The sequence below is a fragment of the Saccopteryx bilineata genome, chromosome 1 (assembly GCF_036850765.1).
Source record: "Saccopteryx bilineata isolate mSacBil1 chromosome 1, mSacBil1_pri_phased_curated, whole genome shotgun sequence".
NCBI classification, from domain to species: domain Eukaryota; kingdom Metazoa; phylum Chordata; class Mammalia; order Chiroptera; family Emballonuridae; genus Saccopteryx; species Saccopteryx bilineata.
The window spans coordinates 343318553-343334348 of NC_089490.1; the positions used below are offsets into that span (position 1 = coordinate 343318553).

General features: G+C 39.3%; 1 protein-coding gene across 2 annotated transcripts; it reads right to left on the minus strand.

Annotated features, from left to right (window-relative positions):
- Positions 1–1750: 1750 nt before the first annotated feature.
- On the minus strand, positions 1751–14987 carry AQP11 (aquaporin 11). 2 transcript variants are annotated; one of them, XM_066249548.1, is made up of 3 exons: positions 14280–14987; positions 7720–7836; positions 1757–3282 (listed from the first exon to the last, which is right to left on the minus strand). In XM_066249548.1, the coding sequence occupies exons 1-3, from the start codon at positions 14896–14898 to the stop codon at positions 3203–3205; spliced, it is 816 nt and encodes a 271-aa protein (XP_066105645.1). In that variant the 5' UTR covers positions 14899–14987; the 3' UTR covers positions 1757–3202. The 2 variants fall into 2 exon arrangements, with proteins under 2 accessions (XP_066105654.1, XP_066105645.1); XM_066249557.1 differs by lacking the exon at positions 7720–7836 and having other exon boundaries at positions 1751–3282.
- Between the last annotated feature and the right edge of the window lie 809 nt (positions 14988–15796).

Below are 15796 nucleotides of genomic sequence, written 5' to 3' on the forward strand. Positions count from 1 at the left end.
TATCATCTGTATGGATACTGAAATCACAAAGAACTATAACTTGTATTGTAGAGAGTAAGAATAAGACAGTTCAGTTCTTAAAGGAACAAGGGGGAATTGAGGGCACTATAGTAGATAACTGCAGTAAGAAGTACCCAGGTAGATGCTATGGCTGATGACATGTTTTAATAGGGAACAGAAGAGAATAGATGGGAAGCAGCAATGAGGAGAAAGGAACTGTTCCTCCTCCATGCCCAATGGTATCAGAAATGGTTTGGTAGAGAAAATAGCGACCACTTGAGAGAGATTCAGAAGTAGTGTCATCAGAAGTCACAAACTCACATTCTGACAAGTGAAGAGGGTTGGGTGTTTTCATAAATTAATACTTATTTTCCTTAAACCACAGAGTCCTCATGATACATGAATAAAAACCAGTCTAAGAATAACAGCTATGATACAAGTGAAACTCGGCTTCATGTTTGGAAGACAGAGTGGCACAGGGACCATTTTAAAGGGAATAGCCATTTTGTGTGGTTTCCATGGCAGGATTCTGGCCTAGTATTGCCAGACCCTTTGATATTTTGCCAGTTCTTTTGGATTTTTATTTGAAAAAGACTTAAAATACTACTTTTTAATTTTTTTTAAATTTTGTGCCAGCCAAGTAAAACATGTCAGAGACTGCATTTAGCCATTGTCACGATTTTATGAACTCTGATTTTAAAACAGAAACTACTATGTAAGTGCCATGATCCTCAGACTGGCTGGCGGCCTTGTTGGGTAGCCTGCAGCCAGGCAGTTTGGTCTGTAGGTGTAAAGAGAGGGACTATCTACAAGCTGATCACCAAGCAGCACTTAAATTACCTGGTCATTTATCACTTGCTTAATTGATTATTGCTCAAACAGATTTTGTTTCACCCTTTTTAAAGATTTTTATTTATTTATTGCTTAGAAAGGAAAGAGACAGAGAAATGGGAGCAGGACCACTAAGCACCAACTCCCACATGTGCCTTGACCAGGCAAGACTGGGGTTTTGAACCGGTGACCTCAGCGTTCCAGGTTGATAGTTTTACCCACTGTGCCACCAAGGTCAGGCTCACCCCACATTTTTTTTACTTCAGTTCTAACTCTGATAATGAAATTGCCTTTGAAGAGAAACGTGCCTAACCTTTTATGGCCTGAACTTTTAATAAAGTAGACCTTAATACAATAAAGGAAGATTCAAAGGTTCTCTTTTTTCTTTTTGTGAAGTAGTTAGACACAGTAACTACTTCACAGACAGAGTAGCTTGAAGGTAAAGCCTTAAAAAAAACTAGTTAATTCCCAATTTTTTTTTAGATTTTTTTTTATTTATTCATTTTCATTAGAGAGGGGAGAGAGAGAGAACAGGGGGAGGAGCAGAAAGTATGAACTCCCATATGTGCCTTGACCAGGCAAGCCCAGGGACGCTTTATCCACTGCGCCACCACAGGTCAGGCCTAATTCCCAAATTTTAATATTATAAAATATTTAATGTTTCTTTAAACATTTTTTTTTTTTAGCTAAAGAGAGAGAGACAGGGACAGACAGGAAGGAAGAGAGATGAGAAGCATCAACTCATACTTGCGACACCTTAGTTCATTGATTAGTTTCTCATTTGTGCCTTGACCTGGGGACTCCAGCAAAGCCAGTGTGACCCCTTGCTTAAGCCAGCGACCATGGGGTCATGGCGACCTTGGGGTTTTGAACCTGGGTTTTCAGAGTCCCAGGCCAGTGCTCTAAGCACTGCGCCACAGCCTGGTCAGGCATTTCTTTAAAATACTCAGTTTTCCTTTAGTCATATCGATGATTAAGATTCTTTTTATGTTGAAGTAGAAGTCCTAAAGACGGTGTTTTGTTGTATTTGACCTTGGGCAGGGCAGCAAACCCCCTTAGGCTTAGTTTCCTTATCTGTAAAACATTAAAAATACATGCCCTACCTACTTTGATTAGGATCAAGTAAGAGTGAAAAGCTTACACCTTGACTTTGTATGGGCACTTTTATTGTATCCTGTTAAGGAATAACAACTTGCCTAAAGCTAGTGGGTCACTCTATTTAGAGAAAATATTTTAGACTAGAATATTCAAAAAATTTAGGAAAGCCGTTGAGTATGAGAGGATATATAAACTACTTCCAAAAGCAACTTTCCTATGGAAAGATGACACTGGGTATCACTGTGTGAGGTATTGGCTGAAAGGTATCCTCTCTCCAGTTCTATAAGCATGACTGGTTGTACTTTGGTTAAAAATCCTGTTCGTTCAGGAGACACTTGATATACACACTCTTTCTTTGGATCAGCCATCACCTTCCTTTCCCTTACACCCTGTACTCACTTTTTTTTCATCATCAGAATTAACAATTATCACGAGATTTATATATTTTTTTTTAATCTTTTTTTTTAGATTTTATTAATTGATTTTTGGAGAGAGAGAAAGATGGGGGAGAAGTAGGAAGCATCTACAGGTAGTTCCATGTTTCCCCAAAAATAATTCTTATATTAATTTTTGCTCCTAAATACACACTAGGTCTTATTTTCAGGGGATGTCTTATTTTTTCCATGAACAAGAATTCACATTTATTGTTGAACAAAAAATCAACATTTATTAATATACTGTAGTCATGTCATCACAAACATCAGCATAACCAGCCAAACTCTGAATTCCCTCAAGAATTTCTTTTGACTCTATTTCCACATACAACAATCTACCATTTCCCCCAAAATAAGACAGTGTCTTATATTAATTTTTGCTCCTAAAGACACACTAGGTCTTATTTTCAGGGGAGGCCTTATATTTCTAAGCATGAAAAAATTGCACTAGGTCTTTTTTTCAGGAAAACAAGGTAGTTGCTTCCTGTTTGTACCTTGACCAGGCAAGCCCAGGGATTTGAACCGGCAACCTCAGCATTTCCAGGTCAATGTTTATCCACTGCGCCACCACAGGTCAGGCATGAGATTTATAGTTAATGTAATGAGTCTTCCCTAGCAGCATTTAATACGCACGCAAAACAAGACTTAGCTGAGAAACACAGGATACCTTATTTTCACAGCACTTTTTTTAAGTCCCAGTGATGAAACTAAGGCAGCTTCCTCAAAGGAAGCTAACATCGATGAATCCAGTGCGGCCAGTGTGTTGAGTATGGGGTGATAAAATCTTTATCACACCCAACTTGACTGTCCTGCCACTCAGTCTGAGTCCTTTGGAGTAGTTATTCCTTTTTATTAGTTGTATGGTTGTTATACAGCCATGGAAGGAAAAAGCTGAACATCAGAATCATTGACAATATACCTGGAAGATAAAATACAATAAAATAAAAACAAAACCATCTCTAAAGAAGTTCATAATCACCAAGTGGGTATAATTTAAGATTATATACAATTATATACTTAGAGATTTGGAAAGCTATGTTAAAAAAAAATTAGTTACATCAATCCTACATGAAATGTAGATATTTTCTAAATCTAATATTCTCACATTATTTTTCTTTAACCATGAATCCTTAAAAACAGTATGTACTTGGTAAAAACCAGTAAGATCTAAACATGTATTTAAAGGATAAACAAAACTAAAATATTTGGAGTTCTAGTTCTGGCTCCATTACTGACTTGCTGAGTGAGAAACTCTGGACTTGGGTCTTCATTTGCTCTTCTTTAAAAGCATCGACATGGAATTGCTGAGGCCACCGGTTCAAAACCCTGGGCTACCTGGTCAAGGCACATACGACAATCAATGAACAACTAAAATGAAGCAACCATGAGTTGATACTTCTCACTTCCCATCCCTCTCTCTCCTATTTCTGTAAAATCAATAAAATCGTTTTTAAGAAATAAATAAATAAAAATAAAAAATAAATAAATATAATGGCAACACTGTCCCCCATGCCCTATGGAACTACTGGGCCTGGGACAACTGAAAGTACTCTTGAGTTTTCATTTGGAATGCTCAAATAAAGAACAATATGTTAGATTATTTTATCTCTTCCTTTTTTTTCCCACCAGTCTTAACCATTAATAGCTTTTAAAGCTGAATCAAGCAAAATGTCTAAAAGTTTTGGTTAGTGCTGAAATTTTAAATCTTAAATATGTAAAAAGAATCACTTCACTTTGAGGTCATACCAGACAAATCTAGCGTATAGGTACTGGTTGATTCTTTTTTTTTTTTTTTTTTTTAATTTTATTTATTGCTTTTTGGAGAGGGGAGAGAGTGAGGAAAAGAGGGGAGAAATAGAAGCATCTACTTGTAGTAGCTTCCTGTATGTGCCTGAACTGGGCAAACCAAGGGATTCAAACCGGTGACCTTGGTGTTCCAGGTTGACGCTTTATCCGCTATACCACCAGATTAGGTGGTACTGGTTGATTTTTCAGTGGGAAACGGATGGAGCAGATTAAGCCAGGGGCTCAAATTACTGTCTTGAAAGAGAAATCCCCAGTAGTGAATGTGCTTATTAACCTACTTAGTTTTAAAGCTCTAGGTTAGTTGAACTAGGATTAAGAATGAGTTTTTGTCACAGGCAGATTTTATATTATTTTACTCTTACTTTGTAACAACAAGAAACCTCAAGGTTTAGCATTTGAATAACATAACATTTTAAAAAGATGAGTCTGTTTTACAACCAAAGGCTTGAAATGAAAAGAAAAAATCTCAGATACAATCCCTATGTTAACTGATCCATCAAATTTGCATTTTCTTTATAAAGTCAGAGCTAGAAAATAAGATACTACTTCTAAAATTTTTCCTAAAATGGAATGTCCATTTTTTATAAGCACTTGTAATTTGCTAATCTTCATTCTATAAAATGTGTAAATTAGATAATTAATTTTATATACAGTCTTACAGTCACATAACATTTTAAATTAATTTTTGGGAGATGGCAAGGTGCATTATAGGAATTACAATATCTGCTATGAAGAGAAACAAAAAAAGAACAAGGTCTGTGGTTTCCAAAAATAGTTTGTTCCCTGTTTGGTCAAAAAGGCAAAGAAGCTAGCTGTCTAGGGATTGCTGTCTATCTCTGTGGCATTGCCTGATGTAGCTTTAACTGGGTTTTTGTTTGTTCTGACCCCTCATCTCTTAGAGCTTTGAATGACTCTTGTAAAAATATAACTTCTTTATATTTCCCATACTTCTTAGAGTTTAATTGTGATCTTATTTCATTTGAGGCCATTTTTCCCCAGTAGAAATGTAACTTCAATGTATCACAAAATTGATTGTAAGCTGGAATTCGGTATTCTAAAAACTGTTTATTCACGTCTTTTATCCACATATATTGAAGGATTCCTGTATTGTTTCTCACTCATAAATCTCCTAAAGACATATAGGAGTATGCCCTTTAAAGCAGAATCAACAACAGGAATTTTATGATGGGTCTGTTTAGAAAAAAAGATAAGAACTCTTGAGTCCAACTAAGAATCTTTGAATGCTTATTTTCAACAAGCTAAGTAAAGCCATACATAATAACAAAAAAGTTGGTCACAATTCCAGTTTTAAAAGATTCCTTAATAGGAAGCAAAGAAATGGATAAAAGTATATTTGTTTTTTGGTTTGGGTTGTTTTTTTGATAAGTGGGGCTCTTTAAAATGTTTTGGTAATGGCCATAAATGCTATTACCTCCTTGTTTGGACTACACTAACCTGAAGAGAACAGAGTCTGTTTTCACTCCCTGTTCCTCGCTGGTCTGTACACTGCCTAAAGGAGCAGAGATGATTGTTTCCTTTTTATCTATCATGAGGTTTTTTTCCATTGTGTTCTTCCAGAAGAAGTTATTGAGTGATTTGGGCTTGAAAACGAGTTTAAAGTAAAATGTCAGAGTCCTTTTACAGAGAATGTCATTATTTCTGATTTCTTTTCTTATAAAATTCTTCTGAAAAGGCCTACTTTTTAGTGTTTGTTTCAAGTAATGGGTGAAATAATTCCTTAGTATTATGGGCCTTTTGTTAAAATTGTAGTTGGAACACATTAGCAAATATATATATAATGTTAATAATATATATTGATTTCAAATAAGACATATTAGAGATTTTCCACATGAAAACTGTCACTAGACCTTCACATTTAGTGGCCTTTTTAATTTTATTAACTTCAGTGACATTTTAAACTTCTTAAAAATCAAAAATAGAGAAAAGTTATCTTTAAAGCAATTATTGGAAAACACTAGCAATCTGTTGAACTAAAAAAAAGGCACCATTATTAGCATTTTAAAATGTGTATTTTCTCTGATATTCTTCATGTTATACCCACATATATTACTATTGAGCACAATAGATACTACATAAAATAATGATAGGGAAATAGCAGTGTAAAGTGTGATGGCTGTAAGAGCAACAAAAAACAAAATGCTACCTCTGAATAAAAAGAAGGGTGAACTAATAGAAAGCCAGGCATTCTCATACTCATTTATAGTTATGAGTTATAATCAGGCATAAAACAAATGACTAATTAGAATCAAGAAATGTTAATAATTTATATAAAGAAGTGCATATTATGACTACAGTTCTTTTTTAACTTTTTTGTGTTACAATATTTGACCCATCTGTATGGAGGAGTATTATATATCTTCTGATCTAAATAGTAGTAACAGGAATGAATCTTGTAGATTTTAAAATTACGCTAATTACAGATGATATTTTCTGCAAAATTAGTCAAATGGACTAAAAGAGTATTTTATCTGGAGCTCACAAATTAGAAAAAATGAATTCTTTTAGGAAAAAAGATTATTTTTTACTGAAACTCATTTTTTTGCCCTCATATCTCAAGGGGGTTTTTGGTTTGTTTTTAAGTGAGAGGAGGAGAGGCAGAGAGACAGACTCCTGCATGTGCCCGGACTGGGATCCACCCAGCAAACCCACTCGGGAAATGCTCTGCCCATCTGGGGCCATTGCTCTGTTGAAACAGGAGCCATTTTTTAGCAGCTGAGGCAGAGGCTATGGAGCCATCCTCAGTGCCCAGGGCCAACTCGCTCAAGTCTACTGAGCCATGGCTGCAGGAGGAGAAGAAAGAGAGAAGAGGGAGGCGTGGAGAAGCAGATGGTCACTTCTCCTGTGTGCTCTGACCAGGAATCGAACCCAGGACATCTATATACTGGGCTGACGCTCTACCACTGAGCCAACCAGCCAAGGCCTTCAGGTTTTTAAAAGTCGTATTATACTTGAGCCTGACCTGGCAGTGGCTCAGTAGATAGAGTATTAGACTGGGTTGTAGAGGACCCAAGTTCAAAACCCCAAGATTGCAGGCTCATCAGCTTGAGCGCAGGGTTGCTGGCTTGAACGTTGGATCATAGACATGACCCTATTGTCGCTGGCTTGAAGCCCAAGGTCCCTGGCTTGAGCAAGTGGTCACTCGCTCTGCTGTAGCCCCCCCTGGTCAAGGCACATATGAGAAAGCAATCAATGAATAATTAAGGTGCCACAACCATAAGTTGATGCTTCTCATCTCTTTCCCTTCCTCTCTGTCTGTCCCTATCTGTCCCTCTTTGTCTCTATCACACACACACATATTATACTTGAAACTGACTACCCTTAACTAGATAATTTTGTTTCCTGAAGATAAAAACAGTTCTAAAGGATGCTCCACAAGATAAGCTATTATTTCAGGCATGTTAACTTCTTTTTCATTTTTTTTTTTTTGTGCCTACTTTGGCTTTGGAAAGGGACATGTTACAGTGACATTCCATATCATATTTTAAGATAAACTGATCTTTTCAATCATATTAAATAAAAATATGCTTACCTAAAGAAGGAGCAATCCAATATACTATAAAAAATTGAAGGAATGCTTCATCAAAACACTTGAAATGTAGTGAAAGTGCCAAAGCTGGATTAAATATAGCTCCTGTTAGACTTCCTCCTGTAATACATTTTAAACAGAGTGATACCAAACCATGCATCTTACATTTTCTTACAACTGAAAATAAAGGATTACTAAATGTGACTATTTTGTTTTATGTACTTAAGTGTAGTCATCCCTCGGTATCTGTGGGGATTGGTTCCAGGACCCCCTGCAGATACCAAAATCCACAGTTCTTTAAGTCACTTATATAAAATAGCATAGTAGTTGCATATAACATATAACATATATATGTATATATATGCACAACCTCCTGTACACTTTTTTTTTGTATTTTTCCAAAGTGAGAAGTGGGGGAGAGGCAGACAGACAGACTCCTGCATGTGCCCAATGGGGATCTACCCGGTATGCTCACCAGGGGGCATTGCTCCGCTGCAATCAGAGCCATTCTAGCACCTGAGGCGGAGGCCATGGAGCCATCCTCAGCACCTGGGACAACTTTGCTCCAATGGAGCCTTGGCTGCAGGAGGGGAAGAGAGAGACAGAGAGGAAGGAGAGGGGGAGGGGTGGAGAAGCAGATGGGCGCTTCTCCTGTGTGCCCTGGCTGGGAATCAAACCTGGGACTTCCACATCCAGGCTGATGCTCTACCATTGAGCCAAATGGCCAGGGCCACTCCTGTATACTGTAAATCATCTCAAAACTACTTATAATACCTAATATAATGTAAATGCTTTGTAAATAGTTGTTTATTGTTTAGAGAATAATGACAAGAAAAAATGTACATATTCAGTACAGACACAGCTGTCATAGATCTGGCTACATAGTACATTGTCAGCAACATCAGAACATTTTTTTTTTTTTAGAATATATTTTTAATCAAGTGAGAGGCGGGGAGGCAGATAGATTCTGGCCTGCACCACTACTGTGATCCACCTGGCAAGTCCCTACCAGGTGATGCACAGCACATCTGGGCCTGCTGCTCCATTGCTTGGCAACCAAGCTATTTTTAGCACCTGAGGTGAGGCCAGGGAGCCATCCTTGGTGCTGGGGCCAACTTGCTCAAACCGTTTGAGCCATGGCTATGAGAGGGGTGTGGAGAGAGAGAGAGAAAGGAGAGGGTTGGAGAAGCAGATAGTTGCTTTTCCTGTGTACCCTGACCAGTAGACTTCTACACATTGATGCTGTACCATTGAGCCAACCGCTGGGCATAATATTTTTGATCCATGGTTGGTTGAATCTATGGATTCAAAACCTGTGGGGTTCCAAATACAGGGGCCAATTGTATTTTTATTATATGATCTTTCTTTGCAAAATCACCTGGCATATCATAGAATATAAAAATAGATTACAGATTATAATATGCCAGGTGCAAAAAAAAAAAAAAAAAAAGGCAAAGGACATTAAGGGAGTTAATCCGGTGCTTTTCCTATATATTATTGTGAAAGGCACATTCAGAATGAATTTGCTTTATTGTTATTCTTCTAAGGTTTTATAAAACAGGAGTTTTGTCGGCCCTTAACACTGATCAAGTTAAATGAATGAATAACAAAAATAAAATGAAAATACATTTAAAAATGGATGCAGTACACCAGGTCTCTCTTAGGCATACTTTGTGTTGAAAACAAAAAATTAAATGGACTAAGGCATTATTGACTCCAATTTTGACAGGAGAGCCCCAAGGAAGTAATTGAATGGTATGTAAATTATACCTCAGTAAAGTGGTTCCTAATTTTTTTTTACAAAGAAATGCCTGAATAGTCATGAACAAGAAGCACAAATTCTAATTGTTGCCTACTCTTCAGGCTTCATGTTCTAGCTCTGCACCCAAGGTAATCTCTGACATGGGACCTAGGAGTTAACAGTCTGGCTACACAGCAAGAAAGGAAAGGCAAAGGATGGGCTGCCTGTCCAATAGTACTCACCTGAGCTGAGGCTCAGCTTTTCAAAACACCCTACGATTATCCTGTGACAGTGACATCTCTGGTGATTCTTCCATGGGGAAGCTTGGGCACACAGATCTGCCGCTGCTTCAGCCACAGAGATAGAGCCTAAGATCTTCGTAGAAATTATATTGGCATACATCATTATAGCATGTTAATTGTCTTCATAAAATGCAGCAAACTAAAATTGGAAATTAAGTGACCCATTCATAAGATTTCACACTTGATAGGCCAAAAACATTGAATCTGTGTTGAGATGGAGATATTGAGCAGTGAACCAAGTCCACTCCCTAGCTTAGAGTTTCCTTTTAGTACACTAGCTGCATAGCATGATTCATATTCATGCCTCAGCAGTTAAAAATTACATTATCTTGGACCTTCAGAATCATCCTCAAACAATCAAATCCTAGATGTTACATCTGCAACTGCCAAGGGCCAACAGAATTGTTTGGTTGGTAGGTGGTCATTTCAGTTCAATTCTTCCCCAAAATTGAGTTCCTGTGTACTAGACACCATAGGCAAAAGGACTCACAGAACTCTTTACAATACAATGTAAGATGTGCTATGAGAATATAATAAGTGACCTCTGATACATTTTTTTTTTGCATTTATCTTTAACAGTAGACTGAACTGTTGCCCTCATAATTAGTTTACTATGGTATTCTGAAGCCAAAGACTTTCCACTATGTCTAAGAATCCTGTCTTATGTCGTCCTAAAACTTAAACCACTTCACTAGCTTTATCTTGTAATCCTCACATCACCAATTCTGCTCACTGTGACTTGGTGGAAGCTGCCCCTTCTACCGAGAGGTAAGAGTCTGTTACTCTTGTCTTGAATATAGACTGGCTTTGTGCCTTGCATAGACAGAATGCATCAGAAGTGATGTTATGTGAATTCTGAATATGAGTGGCACTGTGTGAATCTAGGTTCAGGTCTCAATAAACCCATCAACCTCCACTTTTTGCTCTTGGAACAGTGCCCTACCCATGTACGTAAGCTGATGCTGCTGGAAGATGAGAGGCCACATGAATGACAACTAAGGCACATTGGCTGATGGTGGTACCAACTGCCAGACACATGAGTGAGGCTACCTTGGCCCTTCCAGCCCTACCACCTGACCAGCTATATGATCTCAGAGGAATTTCCCATCTAATCTACAGAATAGAAAAAAAGAATAAAGATTGGGGTGGTTTGTTAACATACCAATAGTTAACCAATGTGGAAATCCCTACCAGGAGTGGCTTCTATGTTAATGAAGCCCCAAACATTTGCCATTGGCATTGGCTTTGACATTTTAGACTGGATGATTCTTTGTTGTGGGGGCTGTCCTATGCATTGTAGAATGTTTACCAGCATCCTGGGCCTTCACGCACTAGATGCCAGTAGCACATCCCTCTACTCCCAACCGCCACCCCCACTGTAACAACCCAAAATGTCTCCAGACATTGCCAGTGTTCCCTGGGGGCAATACTGTTCCCTATTGAAAACCACTCTGTCCTAACCTAAAACCTGTATAATTATGTTAACAAGTGTCCCCCCTCAATAAAATCAGTGAAATCAAACAAAACCCACTGTTCTAGAGAAACAGTTGTGCACAAGTAGACATACCTGTATACATGGTTGTTTGTTTATAGTACCAAAGAACGGGAAAACCCACATGCCCATTTATAGGAAAATAGCTAAGTAAGTTAGTTTATTATTAATTTGAAATACCATTCAATTTTTTGAAATAATGAGAGAAATCTCTTTAGATCTCCAAGATATAGCATTAAAGAACCACCACCAAAAAAAACCAAACCGCAGAAAGTCAGGTATGAAAGTTTATGTTAACATAAACACACATAATGGTTTCTATAGGGTCTTAACTGTTTGTATAATAAATGCACATAAAAGTTTGAAAAGACATGCACATATGCATGGAGGACTCCCTGGAGGAAGAGTGGGCAGGGAAGGAGAGGGGATAGGCATGGAGGATGGCAGTCAAAAGTCACTTTTTTAGTCTTACTGCTAGTGTTTTGATTTTTTACAAAAAGAACGTATTCAGGTGTTATTGTGTAATTAAACATGAATTATTTAAAAGGTGAGACTCATGCACCAAGCACGGAATTAACAGAAAATGGCTTTGAAAAATAAGTTACTATTTATTGACATTTGAAGGGGAGAGTGTTTTATACATCTTAACAAATGGGTATCAATGGGAGATCCAGCCAGCTGGCTGCGAGGAGTCTTAAAGGACAGCAGGAATTGAGTGAAACACCAAGTGAAAGACTAAAGTCTCAAATCTGGCAATTCAAGGCACTAATGTTTCTCAGTATTCCTAAAGGTATTCAAATTCTCTGACAGAATGACTTAAAATCACATAAGACTCATATATAAGCCAGAATGTAACTAATTTACAGTGGAAGCTAGTCCTTTCCAGGGACCAGATTATTTGTGCCAGGTACTATGCTAAGAACTTGAACACATTCCTCTATTCCTCACAATAGATATAGATAGCATTCATTTTAAAGATGAGGAAACCTAAGCCCAAATTAAGTTATCTCTCCTAAGAACGTGGGTACAACTACAAACCTCTGCTCTTAACCATTCTTTTATAACTGGCATAATAAAAATGTTTTGGACCTTTGAATCTGTTTTTCAGCTTTAAATTGGCACTTATTTCATATGGTTACTGTATTAAAAAGGAAAACATAAAGGACTTAATCTCCTCCTTTGACAAATAATCTTACCTATATTTTTCATGATTTAGGATGCAAAAAAAAAATAAAGCAATAATGAATTTGCTTTATTCATTTGTTATGCTTATTTTTAAAGTCCTCAAACATTAAATATAGAATGCCCAGACATGTATTATTTCTGTGTGGTTTTTTAAAAGTGAATAGAGTATTTGCTATTCACTCATTCTAAAAATCCTTAGGGAGTATTTATTTTCTACCAGGTGACACTATACTAAATCGTTGTTATATGTTATAATGAATAAAACAATTTTAGTCTCTCTACTCAGAAAGCTTACTGTCTGATAAAAGAAAGGCATTACATCAGAAAACAAGTGTATAAGAATTCTACAAAGGAAACAAACAGGGTGATGTAACAAAGATGTGTAAAATAACAATTTTTTCAATATCAAATTAATTTAAAAATGAATGCAGTTCTCTCTTACCCTGTTCATTGAGCTAAATTATTCCATACCTAAATTAACGAAGATGTGCTTGACATCTGCACTAGTAATTATAGAGCTCTAATATGTTAATAAATCACACAGCCGCTTTTTTTGTGGGGGGGAGCCAATAAATATGATACATAAGTGGTAATGACATTTGCACATCAAGTGCATGCAGGGTGCTAAATCAATAAGTACACAGACACTTGGTCACTGGCTATCCAAGGAGCCTGGGTCTGGTTGCACAGTTATGTTCTATAATCCTAAAATACATAATCAGTTATTTTGAAGTGACCATATTGGTGACTTCTGAGTGCCCTCAAACTGTGCTCCAACTGTGACCTAACTTCTTGCAAAGGGATGATCCTGCTCATGTATGGGAGATGTTTCTGCTTTAGCCCAAACCTAAAACTTTAATAAGCAATGATTCACTAATCCCTCAAATATGTATATATCCGGCCCTCTTGCCTATACCATTTATTTTCATCTATGCCTACAGAAAGGATGGTACTAGATCTAAAGAAAGGGAAATGGATTGGACTGTCTTCAATTTTTACCCTAGGAAGGCAAGCATATGTTTAGTAGGAGTCCTTATCTTAAGGTTTGCTTCTATTCATAGTTTTTTTAATGGGCAGAAAGAAGATAAACTCTTACCCCAAATTTCCTTGCCTCCAAACCATTATTTTATAATTCAGATATAGCCCCACTGAAGATGTTTTGTAATTTTTAAAAAATAACACATCATTAAATTTTTTGTTATCTGAGATCTGTTGAGGTAAAACAGTTTACAAGAAATCAACAGATTTCTCGAGTTGTTTTTTAAAAGCATTTTTAATTTCATGCAAGTTTTAATTTTAAAACTTTATTGATAGGTAAAAGTTCATTTATTACTCAAGATGAATTATTAAGGAAATAAAAATGACTCTAGTTGTTCAGGAAAAGAACTAAGAAATAGAACTGCATAATTTCTACTCGCCACTCTTACCAATTATGTAGCTTTAAATTGGAAGGAACTTTTTAAGCCCAGGATCATTTTTCAGCGAGGGTCAGAATTTATACCAGGTTGGCTTGAGGAGAGAGGTAGCTGATACGACATCTTCCTCTCTACCATTAAAACAATGCCTTTGTAGGACATTTGAGCCCTTGGCAATATCTCATAACATCTCAGTTTCAGCACGTAAGTGGCTCCTTTTTCTGGCTGTTCAAAAAAGTACTGAATGGAGGATCTACATGTCTGCCCTATCCGTAAAGAATGGGATGCAAAAGGTTAGAATAACGGGGATACTAATACTGATATCACAGAGGTTTAGGCGTTTCAAATATGTCTTGGTAAAGAACTTAGAGCTTCAGGTCATAGAGGCTCCGGGCGGACGTACCAAGTGTTTTGTGAGAATAACAAACCTGCATAGACCAAAAAGGTGATGAGTGCTGCCAGCAGGTGGATACGAAGCTTGGTTCGGACCTCCTGGAAGTGCAGCAGAGCACTGTGGAAGATAAAGGAGCAGATGGCCTCTATGACGATGGCTTTCGGCAAGTCGACGTGGATGGGATTCCTGCAAACGAAGCTCCTGTCGCTGACGTGATACCTGGTCAGTCCCAGGCTCCACAGGACGCCTATACAGTACCTGCTGCACAGGGCACCGATCAGCTGAGCCATCAGCCTCGTCGCCCCTATCTCGGGGGACATTCCCCCCAGCATCATCTGCATCATCACACCGCATGGGTTGCTGGAGGTGCCCACCAGAGTCAGGCCATGCACCAATGAGAAGAAGTAGATTAGCGTCAGCGGCCAGGTGGGGTGCGCGGGTTCCTGCTCGCTCAGCACTTGCAGCTCATGGGTGCAGCAGCAGAGCTGGAAGGTGGCCAGAAACTCCAAGACGAAGGTGTGGGCCATGGGCCTGTGCATCTGGCGCTGGAGGACCACGCGGGCCAGCGCCGTGAACAACACGATCGACAGCATCAACCCCAGCGAGGTGCAGGTGTCCTGCACCTCAGGCCAGAGCTCCTGCAGCGCGGTCATGGCTCGCTCCGCTCCAGATTAGGCTGCCTGGTCCTCTAGGCAGGAGACGGTCTCGGAGCTGGAGTCCGAAGTCCGCGGCCCCGCCCCCTCCTCAGGGCCCTCGGGGCGGGCAGGAGCTGGGGCCCTGGGCGTCACGTTGGAGGGCTCCTCCCCCACTCCCCGGCTCCACGCTAAGGTGTCGGGACTGGAGCCGGGGTGGAGGGGAGTGGGGAGCGGCGCGGGAAACTGCGAGGGCCCTGGCGGAGGGTCCGACGGTCAGTCGGGATTGACACACGCACACCTTCGGCCCCTCGCTCGGGGACTGGAAGCAGGCGCGAGTTGGGAAGGGAGCGGAGAGACCCGCGCGCCCGGTGGCTATTACGCATGCGCGTGGCGACGCGAATGCCCTTTCGGCGCTTGATCTAGGACCCCGGGACTTAGGGCTAGGCTGTGTGCAGGGTCGGCCGGTGCCGAGTGGGAAGGTGGAGGACCACTGCGCTTTGGCGGAAGGAGCCTGAGGATTTTCCTACCCGCTCCTAAAAGTGTAAGACCGTCAGGCTGGAAAAACACCTAAAGATTATCTTGGCGAACCACTTAGTTTTCTGTTTTTTAATGGAGCTGCTGGGACAACAGGAGGTGACACAGGTGCAGAGAGGCGGCGGGTGGGGGTGGGGGGATGTGGTTTAGGGGGAGTAGACTTCTGAGAAGAGCGAACTAGGATTTGACCTGTGAAGAAGAGCATGCAACTGGGTCTCCTTGATCATCAAGGTAGTTTTCTTCACTTAACTCAGAGTTGTGGGTCTTAGGACCCACCTGATCGATTTGTTTGCAGCACACAGCCTGGCACACAGTTAGTGACCGATACGTGCTAGCCTAAAGGTGAAAGAGCAGGTCTGACTGCCCCCAGGTCTGCTTTCAG